The following is an 18922-nucleotide window of genomic DNA, read 5'->3' on the forward strand; positions in this document are numbered from 1 at the left end:
GTAACATGACCAAATATGGAACATTTTAAGGAGTATGAATTCTCAAGGCACTGTATATATTTTTTTCACTAATCTTTATCATTTGCATATAAGTGGATGTTACACTACATTTTGGACTTGCACAGATATTCAGATAATATTTTTTTTTTTTTTGTCACACGGATCTTATTTAGGCATAACAGTTCATAGTTTGGGTTTACATACACTTTAATACAAACTTGAGTACAGGACATTGTATCTGGAGTTGTTGTATATTATCCAGTATTCATGAACATGTTCAGTGTTTTTGTCTGACATATTTTTTCAATAAATTATTTTTTTATTTATGTAACCGATTTCTTTGGCAGTGCTCTCAAAGTCCCACTCCTAGGGTTTTTTTTCTTTTGAATACAAACTTGGTGCATTTATTTTCAATTAGCTTATGAATATAAAAATTTCTGCGAAATTACTAGTAAGTGCTCCCCATGGCAACAAATTTGTACATGCAGGTAATGATACCATCTAGGTCTTCTCTGAAAGCTTTTCAGAGTGACAGATTTATTTTTCCCCCCCATCAGTTGCTTATCTGTTCTCTAGGGCACTATAAATTATTATAATATACCATTACCAGTATTGTAAAACAGAGCTCCAGTCAGTACTGCTACGCTAAAACGTTGATCCCAATCATAATGGTGTCCATTATAAGTTGAATATGCAGTACAATGTAAGGATTGTACTGGTAGCCATTAAACCTAGTTTTAAACCCATGTGCAGTATAGTGTTTCATACAAATGGGATTACACTAATCGCCTCGAGTCTGAGCAGGGAGCAAAATGTAAGGCTACCATTGTAAAAAATGGTTCTGGCACACGCCTGATTACTTTTTCACATTAGTTCAACTATGAATTTTGTAAAGTTTTGTTCAATCATAGCTGAAAAGTGTGTGTGTGTGTGTGTGTGTGTGTGTGTGTCCGGCGCAAACCTGTATAAGATCAATAAACCAAACTTAAATTTAATTTAAAAACTGGTTGCTGCAGTCAAAAGACAAAATTCCTCCAACCAGTGAAAAAAAAAATTGTTTATGTATATATCAAGTGTTGACTGCGCTACCTCAAGTGATATAGTAACAAAAACACCCGCTTTATCTAAACCAGTCATAAAAGGGGACATGATTAAATTTACATATACACCAATTAAATAATAACTAATTATTAACACCACTTGTGTTTTTTTATATAATTATTGGAAGATACATATTAAATAAACCAATTATAGTCCAATTGTGCTTGTGTGCTGATAGAGCGTGGATCCCTGGGTGGGCTATCCACTACAGTTGTGCTGCTTCTGTGCTCTTAGTTTCTCATTTGTGATTTTTGTGACTTAATTCCAGTGACAACACCACCACCACATGAATTGGCCACTCACCAGATGTTAGTATATATATATATAGGCATTAGGATCATTATGGGATAACCATTCCACTTTGCTGTTTGTCTCAAGCTGGCCCCAATGCAATAAAGCAAATATATCTGTCCTCATGGAAAAACAATCAAAACAGCAATCATAGCGCAATAAGCTTATTACTGTTTATTTTATAACCATACAAAAATAGACTAGAACTCGCATGTTTCTGGTGCCCATGGGCCTGCACCAAGCTTTTCCAGCAGTTAAAAATGGATTGGGAAGGTATCGCCGTCTAATTCCTCTGCCGGCGTGCGGTGCAAGCCTCGTTCCCGCTTGGCCTGTAGCTCAGGCGAGGCTTGAGCCGCAAGCCGAGCGGGAACGAGGCTTGCACCGCACACCGGCGGAAGAATTAGACGGTGATACCTTCTCAATCCATTTTTAACTGCTGGAAAAGCTTGGTGCAGGCCCATGGGCACCAGAAACATGCGAGTTCTATAGCCTATTTTTGTATGGTTTTAAAATAAACAGTAATAAGCTTATTGCGCTATGATTGCTGTTTGATTGTTTTTCCATGAGGACAGATATATTTGCTTTATTGCATTGGGGCCAGCTTGAGACAAACAGCAAAGTGAAATGGTTATCCCATAATGAACCAAATGCCTATATATACACTAATATCTGGTGAGTGGCCAATTCATGTGGTGGTGGGGTTGTCACTAGAATTAAGTCACAAAAATCACCAATGAGAAACTAAGAGCACAGAAACAGCACAACTGTAGTGGATAGCCCACCCAGGGATCCACGCTCTATCAGCACACAAGCAAAATTGGACTATAATTGGTTTATTTAATAATGTGTTTTTTATATAATTATTGGAAGATACATAAGTGGCGTTATTAATTATTAGTGATTATTTAATTGGTGTATATGTAGATTTAATCATGTCACCTTTATGACTGGTTTAGATAAAGCGGGTGTTTTTGTTACTATATCACTTGAGGTAGCGCAGTCAACACTTGATATATACATAGCTGAAAATTATTTAAGTTAACAATTTTTAGGAATGTGACAAAACGCAGACTAATCATAACATGTGGTACACCTTTTACCTGGATTTGCATAATTAAGTCCTAGAAAACAGTCAAACAGAAGTAGAAGTTCATTTTATTGTTCATACCAGATGTTTCTGTAGTCAACATAAAAATATAACAAAAGCCATTCTCCCAATATGGGTAATTTTTATTTGTTGCAAATTCAAGTCTCTTATACTGGTCATCAAAATCTTACATTATACAAGCAAAACAGCGTTGATACATCCATCATTTTCTGGATTGTTTGTGACCTGTGCATATTTTCCTGTGAGAAGAAAAGAGTGGAAGAACTTAGTATACAGTGTCTCTCTTATTGGTGGTGCACTATAAATTTCACACAAACTTTTTTTTTTTTTACCATAAAAACTTACCCCAGATAACTTTGCCGCCTTGCGTGACAAGACCCAGCTCACTGACATTCACCTCAATCACTGTGCCTTTTGTGATGACACCTAAGCTTGTATAAAGTGGAGAGGAAGGATTCTTCTTTACTCCAAGGATAGGGAGACAAAATGTGGCTTTTAATTCTGGATGGGTCACGTGTGCCTTTTTAAAACGCAAGCCCTGTAAAACAACACAAACTTGAAGGTATACTCATAAAAATTATGAATGGCCTAACTGGACAATCAGCTAATGGTTGGGTAGAATTCAGACTACCCAACCACCTTCGATCCCCCTATATGGTACAGTTGAAATGTGAAAACGTACATCACTGTGATTTCATGTCTAATTATTAATACTTGCAGGTTGGATTCACACCTATGCATTTTATCCCACATACACTTCCCCTGAAAAAAAAAGATAATGTAACGCAAAGTGCATTGCAGCACTCGTCTTCATCCATTTTTTTTCGTCTTTATATTAATGAAAATTGCATATGCCTTAAAAGAGAAGTACAACCAAAGCTCGTTTAGCTCTACTTCTCCTGTGGAACACAGATGTGCAGTTCGTTCTGCTCTCCTGTGGCCCATTTTCAGCTGACAGCGGGCTTCACCTATGTCAGCTGACGTCACAGAGCCGATCAAGGCTGGGAAAAGATCACGACCATATGGTCGGGATCCAGCCACATGCCTGGATCATTACCCAGCTCAGCCTCTTAGCGAGCTGCTAAAAGCCTGAGCCAGCCACTCTCACCCCTCTCACAGCAGTGTTTGATTGTTTGGTTCTCAGTCTTAGAGCCGGCAGGGACCGATGTTGCCTCCACCTAGGCAAGTACAATTCTTAAAAAAAAAAAAAATCACAAACTTCTCTTTTAAAATGAAGAGGTGTAAAACCAGACTTATCGCCACCCTATCACTAGGATAAAGAAATAAAATTAAAAAGGCACCTTGTAAAAGAACATGTTGAACATGCCTATATATCAAGAATAATGTACAAGTGAATGTGAGAGGTGACATCACTAAGGGAGCTAGGGAGGAGGTGGAATCCTTATAGGTAGAGCTCCAAAAGGGATGAAACTAAGGGGAAAATAATACTGGGAGTATGCTATAGGCCCCCTAACCTGAGGGAGGAAGGGGAGACAGATCTCCTATCACAATTTGGATTAGCAGCAAGGATGGGAAGTGATTTCATAATGGGGGATTTTAACTATCCAGACAGACTGGGCAGAGGGAACCACGCATTCATCTAAGGCTCGCCAGTTCCTAAATGTCTTGCAGGACAATTTTTTGGGTCAGATGGTAGATGCACCAACTAGAAATAAAGAGTTACTGGATCCACTGATTACCAATAATACAGACCTGATCACGGATGTGGAAATACGGGGCAATTTAGGCAACAGCGATTACAGGTCAATTGGCTTCAGTATAAATCACACAAATAGGAAACATAAGGGGAATACAAAGACACTGAATTTCACAAGAGCCAACTTCCCTAAACTATGAACCTTGCTAGAAGGCATAAATTGGGATAAAATCTTAGGAACAAAGAACACGGGGGAGAGATGGGTTTGCTTTTAGAGCATATTAAAGAAGGGCATTAGCCAATGCATCCCATTGGTAATAAATTTAAGAGAGCAAACAAAAGTCCTGGATGGCTTAACGCCAATGTAAAAATGCATATAAAAGCAGAAGACCTTCAAAAAATACAAGGTTGAAGGATCATCATCAGCATTCAAACTTTATAAAGAATGCAACAAGAAATGTAAGGGTGCAATAAGGGCGGCTAAGATAGAACATGAAAGACACATAGCGAAGGAGAGCAAAAAAAATCCCAAGAAATTCTTTAAGTATGTACAGTAAACAGTAAAAAAGGGAGGACAGACCATATTGGCCCCATAAACAATGATGAAAGACATCTGGTTACAAAGGATGGGGACATGGCGAAGGTATTGAATTTATTCTTCTCCTCAGTCTTCACGAGGGAATCGGGGGGCTTCAGTAACCAAAACTGCAGTGTTAATCCTCATGACACATCGCAAGAAGCACCTCCATGGTTAACAGAGGACAGAATTAAAATTAGACTTGGGAAACTTAACATTAATAAGTCACCGGGATCAGATGGCTTGCACCCCGAGTGTACTTAGGGAACTCAGTCAAGTAATTGCCAGACCATTGTTCCTAATTTTTACTGACAGTCTACTGACTGGAATGGTACCAGCTGATTGGAGAAATACCAATGTAGCACCAATATTTAAAAAGGGCCCAAAATATATCCCTGTGAATAACAGACCAGTTAGCCTAACATCAATAGTATGTAAACTCTTGGAGGGGATGATAAGGGACTATATACAAGATTTTAGTAACGAGAACGGTATCATTAGCAGTAATCAGCATGGATTCATGATGAATTGTTCTTGCCAAACCAATTAACCTTCTATGAGGAGGAAAGTTGCCATCTAGATAAAGGAAGGCCCGTAGACGTGGTGTATCTGGATTTTGCAAAAGCATTTGACACAGTTCCCATTAATGTTCACTGTACAAAGTAAGGTACGTTGGCATGGACCATAAGGTGAGTACATGGATTGAAAACTGGCTACAAGGGCGAGTTCAGAGGGTGGTGGGGTCCCCCCAGGGTTCTGTGCTGGGACCAATCCTATTTAATTTGTTCATAAACGACCTGGAGGATGTGGTAAACAGTTCAATCTCCGTATTTGCAGACGATACTAAGCTAAGCAGGGCAATAACTTCTCCGCAGGATGTGGAAACCTTGCAAAAAGATCTGAACAAATTAATGGGGTGGGCAACTACATGGCATATGAGGTTCAATGTAGAAAAATGTAAAATAATGCATTCGGGTGGCAAAAATATGAATGCAATCTATACACTGGGGGGAGAACCTCTGGGGGAATCTAGGATGGAAAAAGACCTGGGGGTCCTAGTAGATGATAGTCTCTGCAATGCCAAGCTGCTGCTAACAAAGCAAACAGAATATTGGCATGCATTATAAAGAGGATCAACTCCAGAGATAAAACGATAATTCTCCCACTCTAAAAGACTGGTCCGGCCGCACCTAGAGTATGATCTACAGTTCTGGGCACCAGTCCTCAGGAAGGATGTATTGGAAATGGAGCGAGTACATAGAAGGGCAACAAAGCTAATAAAGGGTCTGGAGGATCTTAGTTATGAGGAAAGGTTGCGAGCACTGAACTTATTCACTCTAGAGAAGAGACGCTTGAGAGGGGATATGATTTCAATATACAAATACCGTACTGGTGACCCCACAATAGGGATAAAACTTTTTTGCAGAAGGGAGTTTAACAAGACTCGTGGCCACTCATTAAAATTAGAAGAAAGGAGGTTTAACCTTAAACTATGTAGAGGGTTTTTTACGGTAAGAGTGTCAAGGATGTGGAATTCCCTTCCACAGGCGGTGGTCTCAGCAGGTCAGCAGTCTCAGCGGGGGGCATTGATAGTTTCAAGAAACTATTAGATAAGCACCTGAACGACCGCAACATAAAGGAATATACAATGTAATACTGACATATAATCACACACATAGGTTGAACTTGATGGACTTGTGTCTTTTTTCAACCTCACCTACTATGTAAATAGGTTATGGGTGCTGCTGGTAGACACTTCTCCAGGTGTACTTGCTAACCTGTCCTCCACGGTGCTCTGCGATTCCCCCACCACCTGCTATGTCACTAGAAGACATAGTAGGGATGTTTCAGCCAGGAACCAGAGAGCACAGCAGGACACAGGGTATCCAACATAATTGGAAATGCCCGATACCAGTGGCATCTGTAACTTGCCAAGAGAGCAAACATTTATTAAAAATGTGTTCTTTACCAGGGTGCCTGCAAGTTAAATTCTTTACTCTATTGATAAAAGTTACTCCAAAAAAAAAAAAAAAAAGGAACAAAAAGGCAAGCTTTTTCATTTTGGATAGAATAAGGAAGGGTCAAAACTGCTGCAATCTTTGTCTCATTGGGAAGATTTTTCTTCACTTCCTGCCAAAACAAGAAGCGAGAGGAAATCCTGCCAAATTGAGGGAATTTCTGGTTGTCACCAAACTAGTGTTCCCATTGCAAGATTTCCCATCTATTACTGTTACGGGAACAAACAATAATTTGGGATTTTCTTTTTACTTTTGCTAACACACATGTTGGTGGGTTAATTGGCTCCTGTCTAAATTGGTCCTAGTATGTTTATGTATGAACGTAAACATGACAACTAGAGAGGGTGAATCTCCCCAATAGGGGGACTGACAGCAATAGGGGTTTGTCTTTAATTATACTTTGACATGTATTTTTTGTTACATTTTATATTTACTCTCATACCCTCTTGTAAAGTACAACCCCTGGCAAAAATGATGGAATCACCAGTCCCTGAGGATGTTCCTTCAGTTGTTTATTGTTGTAGAAAAAAAAAAAAAAAAAAAAAAAAAAAAAAAAAAAAAAAGCAGATCATAGACATGGCCAAAAACTAAAGGCATTTCAAATGGCAACTTTCTGGCTTTAAGAAACACTAAAAGAAATCAAGAAAAATAATTGTGGTGGTCAGTAACACTTAGATTTATAGAACAAGCACAGGGAATAAATTATGGAATCACTCAATTCTTAGGAAAAAATTATGAAATCATGAAAAATAAACAAACAAAATATCACTCCAACACATCACTAGTACTTTGTTGCACCACCTCTGGCTTTTATAACTGCTTGCAGTCTCTGAGGCATTGACTTAATGAGTGATAAACAAGTACTCTTCATCAATCTGGCTCCAGCCTTTTCTGATTGCTGTTGCCAAATCATCTTTGCAGGTTGGAGCCTTGTCATGGACCATTTTCTTTAACTTCCACCACAGATTTTCAATTGGATTGAGATCCGGACTGTTTGCAGGCCATGACATTGACCTTATGTGTCTTTCTTCAAGGAATTTTTTTCACAGTTTTTGCTCTATGGCAAGATGCATTATCATCTTGATAAATGATTTCATCATCCCCAAACATCCTTTCAATAGATGGGATAAGAAAAGTGTCCAAAATTTCAATGTAAACCTATGCATTTATTGAAGATTTAATGACAGCCATCTCCCCAGTGCCTTTACCTGACATGCAGCCCCATATCATAATTGACTGTGGAAATTTGCATGTTTTCTTCAGACAGTCGTCTGCATGAATCTCATTGGAACGGCACCAAACAAAAGTTCCAGCATCATCACCTTGCCCAATGCAGATTCGAGATTCATCACTGAATATGACTTTCATCCAATCATCCACAGTCCATGATTGCCTTTCCTTAGCCCATTGTAACCTTGTTTTTTTGTGTTTAGGTGTTAGAGATGGCTTTCTTTTAGCTTTTCTGTATGTAAATCCCATTTCCTTTAGGCGGTTTCCTACAGTTCGGTCACAGATGTTGACTCCAGTTTCCTCCCATTTGTTCCTCATTTGTTTTGTTGTACATTTTCTGTTTTCAAGGCATATTGCTTTAAGTTTTCTGTCTTGACGCTTTGATGTCTTCCTTGGTCTACCAGTATGCGTGCCTTTAACCACCTTCCCATGTTGTTTGTATTTGGTCCATGTTTTAGACACAGCCGACTGTGAACAACCAACATCTTGTGCAACACTGCGTGATGATTTACCCTCTTTACCTACATACTAACAAGCAGATTTAATCTGATGCAGGTGTTAGTGTTTGTAATGAAAATTTACAGGGTGATTCCATAATTTTTTCCTCAGAATTGAGTGATTCCATAATTTATTCCCTGTGCTTGTTCTATAAATCTAACTGTTACTGGCCACCACAATTATTTTTCTTGATTTCTTTTAGTGTTTCTTAAAGCCAGAAAGTTGCCATTTGAAATGCCTTTAGTTTTTGGCCATGTCTGTGATCTGCTTTTTTTTCCTACAATAAACAACTGAAGGAACAGCCTCAGGGACTGGTGATTCCATATTTTTTGCCAGGGGTTGTACTTACTGTGGGGAAATACCAGAAACCCCAAAAGTCTTTGCTTTTATTTTTTCTAGTAGCTTAAATCATAATCTACAGCACCCAAAACCCCTGGCGAAAACAATATTAAAGTGGATCTAAAGCCTATTTCTTGCATTAAGGTAAAAAAAAAAAAAAAAAAAAAAAAAATGTTTAGGCATAGGTGTCCCCCCCAATTTTACTTACCTGAACCCTCATTTCATCCAGCACAGTGCATGTTTGCAATGCTCCTCTACCATCATTTCCTGGTCTCACTGGCTTTACTGGGGCAGTGGGAGCCATTGGCCCCCGCTGTGGTCAAAGCTAGTGATGAGGGAGCAGGAGGTGGGGACTGAGTCCCGCTGTCTGTGTCAATAGACGCAGACAGACTCGGGAGTGAGCCCACATGAGTGTCACCGTCGGCCTCCAGGTGAGCCGGTGGGTGACCCAAAAAGAGGCGGTGTGGGGCTGCTCTGTGCAATTCCATTGCACAGAGCAGCTAAGTACAACCCAGTTATTAAAAAGGTTTTCGTTTACAATCCCCTTAATACTTGAGTGAGAAAATATGCCTTGATGGATTTCTTAAAATTCATACAGCTCACAAAAGATATTTGAGAAAAGAACATGGAAATATTGTTCCTTCAAGGAACTTCTTTCTCTGAACACCTTTCTGGGAAGGAAACTAGGACGATTTGAGGTAACCAGCAGTCATCCAGACCTAGAATAGTTATAATTAGAGATAGCTTTCATAGCTTGTGATCTTTATGAAATAAAAAAAGAAATCCAGGAGTTCAGCTTTACCATGACTGGTTTTGTTTTAAACCCACCATTAGAAAGAAAGGGCATCCACACATGTCAACCTAGTAACTACTTTCTGCACTAGACCTGTAACACACTCACCATCGGTCTAATAAATCTTTCATACTTCGGTGGTTTTCGGGTGAACCCATCTCCAACAAAACAGACTTTGGTGACCAGTCTCTTCCAGGCCTTCTTCTTCCTCTTTCCAGTGCGGATAACTTTAAGCACTTCAGTTTCTCCCTGAGCACGCACTTTGGGCAAAGGAACTTCCCACTTGCCCTAAGGAGGAAAGCACACATTCTGAATACACTGGACTGTTTACATAAATGTATAAAGCATCTTAAAGCTGAATTCAGCCACTTTGAAAAAAGTGAAGGCAGACCATGAGTTAAGTCCAAGGAAGCCACCTATCGCTATTAGTTATATATGACAGGTTTATGGCTTTGCCAGAGCCTATACTGAGGATACTCATGGCTGTGAGAGGAGAGAAGCACACAGAGCAGCAATGTCCACCCTTGCCCTCAGCTGCCTATTCACAGAAGCCTTTGCATTTTGTGAACAAGTTCACATAACACAAAGGCTTCTGTAATTGGGCAGGAGGAAGGGCGGGGTGGGCATAGCAGCTGCAGCGACTATATTGAAGATGTCAGAGACCAGAAAGTCCAGCATCAGGCTCCCACAACTACAACGTTAGCCGTTTTCCGGAAGTACAATAAAACTTTCATATGTAAATAACAGAGAGAAGTCCAAGAGATGTCATGTATCTCATTGAACTTAACTCATAGTGTGTCTTAATTTTTTACAGGAGGTGGTGAATTTCTTGAGTTCAGCTTTAACAGAAAAAGTTTACTTACTGCTTTTTCTTTTCGCTTTTGTTTGATCATATTGGAGAGAACTTTGGCTCGGCTTTGCCCCTCTCGGTCCAGTAGGTAAGCTGGAACAGCTCCTTCTGGTGTCTTCTCATCATTCTTCTGTTTGCTGTTCCTCTTCTCATGCATCCGAATACTGAACACAAATAAGAGGAAGCAAAGTCACAAATGAATCTCTGTATTCAATAATATATTTCTAAATGTATATTTTTTAAATGAAAGCAGTGCAACTACTAAATTTGATCTGGTATCAACATTTTGCAGTCTCTGTACCAGACTGGATGAGCAAGAAGCAACACAAGGAGCCAATCCATATAACAAGCCAATAAGAGGAAGAATGACAAAAAGGATAAACGTTTTCATCTTTTGCTTCTCTATTCACAGGCTGGGGAAGAGACAAGACCTGGAAGTGCAACTGAATCGCAGTACGGAAAAATCAGATCTTCTGCCCTTCCAGGCAGGGCTGTATGGTGTGGCAGAGCTGTGTAAATTTCAGGCCTGAATTGACAGAAGTATGAATCCTTTGGCAAGTAAAACAGCTCCTATATACAGTATTTCACAAAAGTGAGTACACCCCTTACATTTTTGTAAATATTCTATTATATCTTTTCATGTGATAACACTGAAGAAATTACACTTTTCTACAATGTAAAGTAATGAGTGTACAGCTTGTATAACAGTGTAAATTTGCTGTCCCCTCAAAATAACTCAACACACAGCCATTAATGTCTAAACTGCTGGCAACAAAAGTGAGTACACCTCTAAGTGAAAATGTCCAAATTGGGCCCAAAGTGTCAATATTTTGTGTGGCCACCATTATTTTCCAGCACTGCCTTAACCCTCTTGGGCATGGAGTTCACCAGAGCTTCACAGGTTGCCATTGGAGTCCTCTTCCACTCCTCCATGACGACATCACCGAGCTGGTGGATGTTAGAGACCTTGTGCTCCTCCACCTTCCGTTTGAGGATGCCCCACAGATGCTCAATAGGGTTTAGGTCTTGAGGCATGCTTGGTCAGTCCATTACCTTTACCCTCAGCTTCTTTGACAAGGCAGTGGTAGTCTTGGAGGTGTGTTTGGGGTCGTTATGTTGGAATACTGCCCTACGGCCTAGTCTCCGAAGGGAGGGGGATCATGCTCTGCTTCAGTATGTCACAGTACATGTTGGCATTCATGGTTCCCTCAATGAACAGTAGCTCCCCAGTGCCGGCAGTACTCATGCGGCCCTAGACCATGACGCTCCCACCACCATGCTTGACTGTAGGCAAGACACACTAGTACTGGTCACTGTACTCCTCACCTGCTTGCCGCCACACACACACTGGACACCATCTGAACCAAATAAGTTTATCTTGGTCTCATCAGACCACAGGACATGGTTCCAGTAATCCATGTCCTAGTCTGCTTGTCTTTAGCAAACTGTTTGTGGGATTTCTTGTGCATCATCTTTAGAAGAGGATTCCTTCTGGGACGACAGCCATGCAGACCAATTTGATGCAGTGTGCGGCGTATGGTCTGAGCACTGACAGGCTGACCCCCCCACCCCTACAACCTCTGCAGCAATGCTGGCAGCACTCATACTTCTATTTCCCAAAGACAACCTCTGGACATGACACTGAGCACGTGCACTCAACTTCTTTGGTCGACCGTGGCGAGGCCCGTTCTGAGTGGAACCTGTTCTGGTAAACCGCTGTATGGTCTTGGCCACCATGCTGCAGCTCAGTTTCAGGGTCTTGGCAATCTTCTTATAGCATAGGCCATCTTTATGTAGAGCAAAAATTCTTTTTTTCAGATCCTCAGAGAGTTATTTGCCATGAGGTGCCATGTTGAACTTCCAGTGACCAGTATGAGAGAGTGAGAGTTATAACACCAAATTTAACACACCTGCTCCCCATTTACACCTTAGACCTTGTAACACTAACGAGTCACATGACACAGGGAAGGGAAAATGGCTAATTGGGCCCAATTTAGACATTTTCACATAGGGGTGTACTCACTTTTATTGCCAACGATTTAGACAGTAATGGCTGTGTGTTGAGTTATTTTGAGGGGACAGCAAATTTACACCGTTATACAAGCTGTACACTCACTACTTTACATTGTAGCAAAGTGTCATTTGTTGTCACATGCAAAGATATAATAAAATATTTATAAAAATGTGAGGGGTGTACTCACATTTGTGAGATACTGTATATACCGGTATTTCATTTGTGCATTTAGCCGTTTGCCTGGAGTTCAGATTTAAACACTGCTTGTATCCTTCTATACAGAAAAGAGTTACTACAATGCCTGTTACAAAGACAGCACTACTTTAAAGTTTTAACCACTGTCAAGAGGAGAAATCAACAGATATTCCTAGCATGGAAGCCTTTCCGAAGGAAAACATTGGCAACTAGCTATGAAAAATCCACCCAGCCAATGAGCTCTGCCCCCCTTAGAAGGCTCAGACATGGACTGTATGTTAAGGACAAGTAGTACAAAAGGGATAAAGAGCAGCGCAATCTTGTAATGTCTCAGCCAAATCTAGTGACCCACTAATATACCTAATCGCAAAAATGTATGTGTAAACTGTGCAGTGCACACACCATTACTAATTCAACATAATGAAAGTGTCAAGGTGAAACACCTCAGTATAAACCATACTTAATTACCAATAAAACAATCAATAAATGTGCAAATAATCTGTGCTATAAAAAGTGCTTAGTGTAGGTAATCAAACTATATGTCCATAAAGTGCTGAAAAGTGAATCCATATATGATCAAAAAAACACAAAAAAATAAATATATAGTCAAACGGTGATCAACGATGAATATTCTATTGAATATATACAGACTATTCTTCGTTGATCACCGTTTGGATACATACGATATATTTTTTTTTATATGGACTTTTTTTGATCATATATGGATTCACTTTTCAGCACTTTATGGACATATTGTTGATGTTGCACTAAGCACTTTTTATAGCACAGGTTATTTGCACATTTATTGATCATTTGATTGCCAATTAATTATGGTTTATACGGAGGCGTTTCATCTTGAGACACTTTCATTATGTTGATTTAGTAATGATGTATGCACTGCACAGTTTACACATACATTTTTGCGATTGGGTATACTAGTGGGTCACTAGATTTGGTTGAGACATTAAAAGATTCTCTCTTCCTTTGTAGTATAATTTTCATTTTTTCACGGATTAGCTAGCAGCTGCATTCTTATTCAATCCCACAAAATCTCTGGCGCTGCACTTCCTTGTATTTTTTTTCCTCAGGACAAGTAGTGCCTACAAATGTGAACCTTACCCAATAGTGTCAGCAGTCAGAAAGGGTGAATATTTCCTGATTCCCATAGGTAGCACATGCCTTGCAGCATTAGATACAAGCAATTAGACAGGCACAGGCTAAGTTGTAAACCCCTCTGAGTACGATCCCACTTGTACCAAAAACTTCCTGTCCTCCAAATAACAGTAAGCAATATCTTAAAGTGGCTGTAAAGGCTTTTTTTTTTTCTTAAAACAAACATGTTGTTATACTTACCTACTGCAATGGTATTGTATAGAGTGGCCCCCAAACCTCCTCTTCAGGGGTCCCCCACTGGTGCTGTCCACTTCTCTTCTGTGTCTGCCCCCTTAGCAAACCATTTGCTAAGGGGGAAGATGTGCGGGCTCACTCTAGAGCTGGGCTGTGTGCGTCCATAGGCTCATACATTGCAGCATGGCTCTGCCCCCCTCTCTCAGGATTTGATTGACAGCAGCAGGAGCCATTGACTCCTGCTGCTGCCTCTCAACTGTGAGGAGAGGAACAGAGACCAGCGCCACTGCAGATGGGCAGAGTTGGATTGAGAGAAGACTCATGTAAGTCTATAGGTGGGCAAGGAGGCGATACAAATGCTGGGACATTTTATACCTTAATGCAGGGAATGCATTAAGGTAAAAATTGTTCTGCCTTTTTAACCACTTACAGCTGTCAAACTCAGGCACTTACGTTTTCTTCATCTGTATTTTCTCGGCATGGCGCTGCTTGTGGTACAATTTGGCCTTCAGTCCGATGAGTTTCTTTGCTTTCTGTGACCTCTCATGAGCTTCACGGCTTTCCTTCTTCCTCTTCTTTTCATGGTAGTCCAAGCGATAACCATACCGTTTGCGGTGCAATTCAATGTATTCGTTCTGAGGCTATTAAAAAAAAAAAAAAAAAAGAAAAAAGAAAAAAAAATTCAAAATTTTTTGTCACATAAGCAACTATAGTCCAGAGCAGTGGTTCTTAAACTTTGAGTCACAGACCCCTTTAAGAATCTGATGAAAGCATGCATAAACCTATTGCAGGCATTTCACGTGGGGAATGCACCCCAATTACTCATATTTTTATGGCAGCGAGGAAAACAACAGCGTGGTCATGGAAAACGCCACTTCTAAGTTTTGAAGAGGTTAAAAAGCGAGTCCACAGAACGTTCATAAATGAAAGATTGACAGTGATCCTGGGAGTTATGTACAACAAATTTCAGCAGATCTGGCAACCCTGGTTAGACCACTTCCCTCCTTCTCAAATTTCCTCCCGCTTCCTTGAACTATGATGGCCCTATGCAACACAGCCTAGAACCCCTATAGTACCCATTTCCCTCCCCATTTTCTTTCTCCCTTTCTTCTATTTTTTTTTCTTGCACAAATCCCCCCTCCCCCTTTTAAGGGCCTCTATAGGTTCCAGATGAGCAATAGAGGCCTTGGCCGTTTATTGCCCCAACCTTCCCTAAAAGGGAATTTTATTTGGGTTACAGAATCACTAGGATGCTAGCAAATTGGTAAGCATGATACTGACCCAATTGCCCTGAAGTAGTCTCCTTAGCATTTTCTGCGAATGTTCGCCTTTAACATTTCAAATTGTTATGTTTTTTCTCTGTCATAGCACTAAATTTAGGGAAGATTATCTGTTCAATGTGTATTGATAGTGATACCTCATCACCATTTTGACAAAGTAATGTTTCTACCTTTTCTACTATTGAAAAATTCAATAAACTTTAGTAAAAGAAGAATCTGATGAAAGCTATGGACCCCCTCCCCAGAAATATTCACATAAACACAACTTTGCATGCAATAAATACATGTACTTTGTGTTTTTAAAATTTGACGGCCTCATACATATCTGACTTACATAAAGTTTTAAAAAAGTAAATAATCTTTACACTCCCTCCTTTTCATGCAAATTCATGGCCACTCATTACAAAAATTGAATACAATCATGTTGTGCAAATTAAACCAATCAATTTTGCTGAAATCTTCTACGAATACTATTAAAAAAAAAAAAAAAATGAGAATCAGCACTCGCCTTTCGGTCTCTTCTTTCACAAGTGCTTCTCCCTACCTGGCAGTGTTAACCGCTTAAGGACCGGGCCTATTTTTCAGACTTGGTATTCACAAGTTAAAATATTTTTTTTTTGCTAGAAAATGACTTAGAATACCCTAACATTAATTTTTTTTTCAGACACCGTAAAGAATAAAATGACAGTCGTTGCAATACTTTGTCACACCATATTTGCGCAGCGATCTTACAAGCGCAATTTGTTAGGAAAGAAATACACCTTTTTAAATTAAAAATTAAGACAACAGTAAAGTTAACCCATTTTTTTTATATTGTGAAAGATAATGTTATGCTGAGTAAATGGACACCCAACATGTCACGCTTCAAAAATGCGCCCGCTGATGGAATGGTGACCAAATTTGACCCTTAAAAATCTCCAAAGGCGACGTTTAAAAATTTCTACAGGTTACCGATTTTGAGTTAAAGGAGGTGGTATTTTGCTAGAACTATTGCTCCTGCTCCAGCGATCGCGGCAATACCTCACATGTGTGGTCTGAACAACATTTTCATATGCGGGCACGACTTACGTATGCGCTCACTTCCACGCAAGCGCGGCGCCTTAAATTTTTTTGATTTTTCTTATTTTACTTTTTTTTATTTTGACACTGTCCTTCACTTTTTTCCTATTACAAGGAATGAAAACATCCCTTGTAATAGAAAAAAACATGACAGGACCTCTTAAATGTGAGATTTGGGGTCAAAAATACCTCAGATATAACATTTACACTAAAAAGCAAAAAAAAAAAAAAAAATTCCTCTTTAAGACCTCTGGATGGAAGTGATGTTTGATGTCTGCGGTGGGCAATGATCCTTAAGTAGTTAAAGTACAAATTTAGCTATGCATGTGCAGCTCAGTGTACATTTCTGGCACTAATCTGTGCTAGGATGTAATGTTATCATGGTCTGGCCAAACAGTCTGAGCCTGAAAGGAAGACACTGAGAAGAAGGTCTATGACCAGGGTGAGTGCTGACAACGCAGTGCCGGAGGGGATAGTTTGACAGGTCTGATATAATGTGAAGGAAAGATCTGAGACTCCATACCCATGCAGGAACCCCACACATGCACAGGTGTGCCACAGGGCCTTGCGTCATGTCTGCACACAGACATTCCTGGTGGCAGGAACATCATTCTTTTAGGCAATGGTGTACAGGTGGATTAATGCATACAGCCTGTGTTCTTTGTACATGTCAGGGCTTGACAAATCCCAGGCGCCAGGTTGGCACGGCGACTAGAAATTGCATCCTGGCACCTGGGCTTTTGTGAGCCCATTGACTGTTGCAGGGATGCACAATTTGTATTGCCCGATGCATGTAGTTCCAGGCACCAGGCAAGTAGTTTGTTTTCTACATTCATCCCTGCTGCGGGCAAGCAGCAATGCTCACTTGTCAGGTAGAAGCAAACAGCGCTGCCGCCCGATTGCTTCCACACACGCAGGTAAAGTGCCCCCATGCTATGTATCCTGGGCTCCGCTTGCCCATATGTGGACCCGGGACCAGAATAGTGATCACCGCAGGGTAGAGGGAGGAGAGGGGCCACATGTCCGCTCTCCTCCCCATCTTGTTCCTGACCCAGAAACGACGTGTATGATGTCACTTCCGGGTCCCTGGTGATCTGCACTGCATTACCTTCAGTGCAACAAAGGGGAGACCCTGCAGGTCTCTTTTTTTTTTTTTTTAATAAAAAATTTAACACCCCCAAACACATAAAATCTCTCCTATACGCATGCACAAAAGTAAACACACATGATCTGGCGTCCTTGGAACCATTTCGTGTACACTCTATGCCTATCCTCAAGAGATGGCACAACCGCAATGACCTCATGGATTCCACTTCACTCAATGGGCGAGGGGCCCTCTCTGCATTCCCCCTTTATCTACCCCCCCCCTTTCCTACCTGCTTTGGGGATACACAATCCCATAATCTCTTCCCCTTCTGGCTGCCTTCCATCCTCCCGTCTCAGTAATGGGTTCTGTTCTATCATAATGTATATCCCTGTCCACATTTCACCTTTTACGTTATCCCATTACTGGGCAAGACAGGCCCTGGGGAAGCATTATTTCCTATTATGTTAAAAAGATTCTAACCCAAGTTACCCCCACTCTATTGTATCTGTAGCATTCAAATATACAGGTTTTGGGTCTGTAATACAATTGTTTGTTGAGCTCCCCAGTGCGATGCACTAACCACTATCCGTACATCTGTAACAGCTTTACATGACCATCCATAACGTTCTACACCGGGCATGATGTTCCATTTTTCAGCTGATGTGACCCTGTGTGTGTTTTGGTTTTATTTGACTGTGATATTTGTTGGGATTGCATACTTTGACTATAAATTTCATTGGTAATAAAGAAATTATAAAAAAAAAAAAAAAAAAAATGTATACAGACGTGTTGGGGCGCCTACGCATGAAAACGTTGATTGCGATACCCATTACATATCGCTGCATACACTCACAAAATGTCTTCTTTTATCTGACTCCTCGATTCAAATCGAATTTGTCAGCCCTGGTGTATGGAGCGAGCTCACTTGGTGCCCCACACAGCGCAGTGTCCGCACTGTCCTCGTCCCCATTACATTCCAGAGCCAGTGAGGCTCCCAGTCACCGTCACCCCATGACTGGGAAGGCCAGGTAACGCCTCCAGTGTTATGGAATGGGGGGGTAATATAGATCAGCACTGCCTCTTGTAGTATCCACCGGAAGTATATGTAATAGGGTGACTACACTAAAGAACAATTTAGGAATGTTGTCACCCTATAACAGGAAGGTCCCTGGTGGCAGGGATTATAAACATGGATGAGGCAGGTAAGATGTGAAATGAGGCCTTGTCCAGCACACATCAGATGAAGCGTGTGTTCAGTCCTGGTTGTATCCATCACACACAGCCCTATGGAGGAGCTGCCATGTGTCCAGGCCCCGCACTCACCATGATGTCTGTATGTTGGGCTCCTCGCTCTCACTTCCTGTCTGTAGTCTCTGACTTGGCCTCCTCTCTCAGTAGATGGTAAATATAAGCCCAGAGACCCACCGGGCCGCCGCCACCGACAGACGATGGGATCAGAAAAAGGAAAGCTCCGCCCA

The 18922-nt window shown here is 40.7% G+C and overlaps 1 protein-coding gene across 1 annotated transcript; it reads right to left on the reverse strand.

Annotated features, from left to right (window-relative positions):
- Positions 1 to 2531: 2531 nt before the first annotated feature.
- NSA2 (NSA2 ribosome biogenesis factor) lies at positions 2532 to 18921 on the reverse strand. Its single transcript, XM_073624142.1, has 6 exons — positions 18768 to 18921; positions 14472 to 14659; positions 10476 to 10626; positions 9721 to 9900; positions 2846 to 3038; positions 2532 to 2739 (listed from the first exon to the last, which is right to left on the reverse strand). Exons 1-6 carry the CDS (start codon positions 18768 to 18770, stop codon positions 2672 to 2674), a joined length of 783 nt encoding a protein of 260 aa, XP_073480243.1. The 5' UTR covers positions 18771 to 18921; the 3' UTR covers positions 2532 to 2671.
- Between the last annotated feature and the right edge of the window lies 1 nt (position 18922).

Source organism: Aquarana catesbeiana, linkage group LG01, assembly GCF_042186555.1.
Source record: "Aquarana catesbeiana isolate 2022-GZ linkage group LG01, ASM4218655v1, whole genome shotgun sequence".
Taxonomy (NCBI): Eukaryota; Metazoa; Chordata; class Amphibia; order Anura; family Ranidae; genus Aquarana; species Aquarana catesbeiana.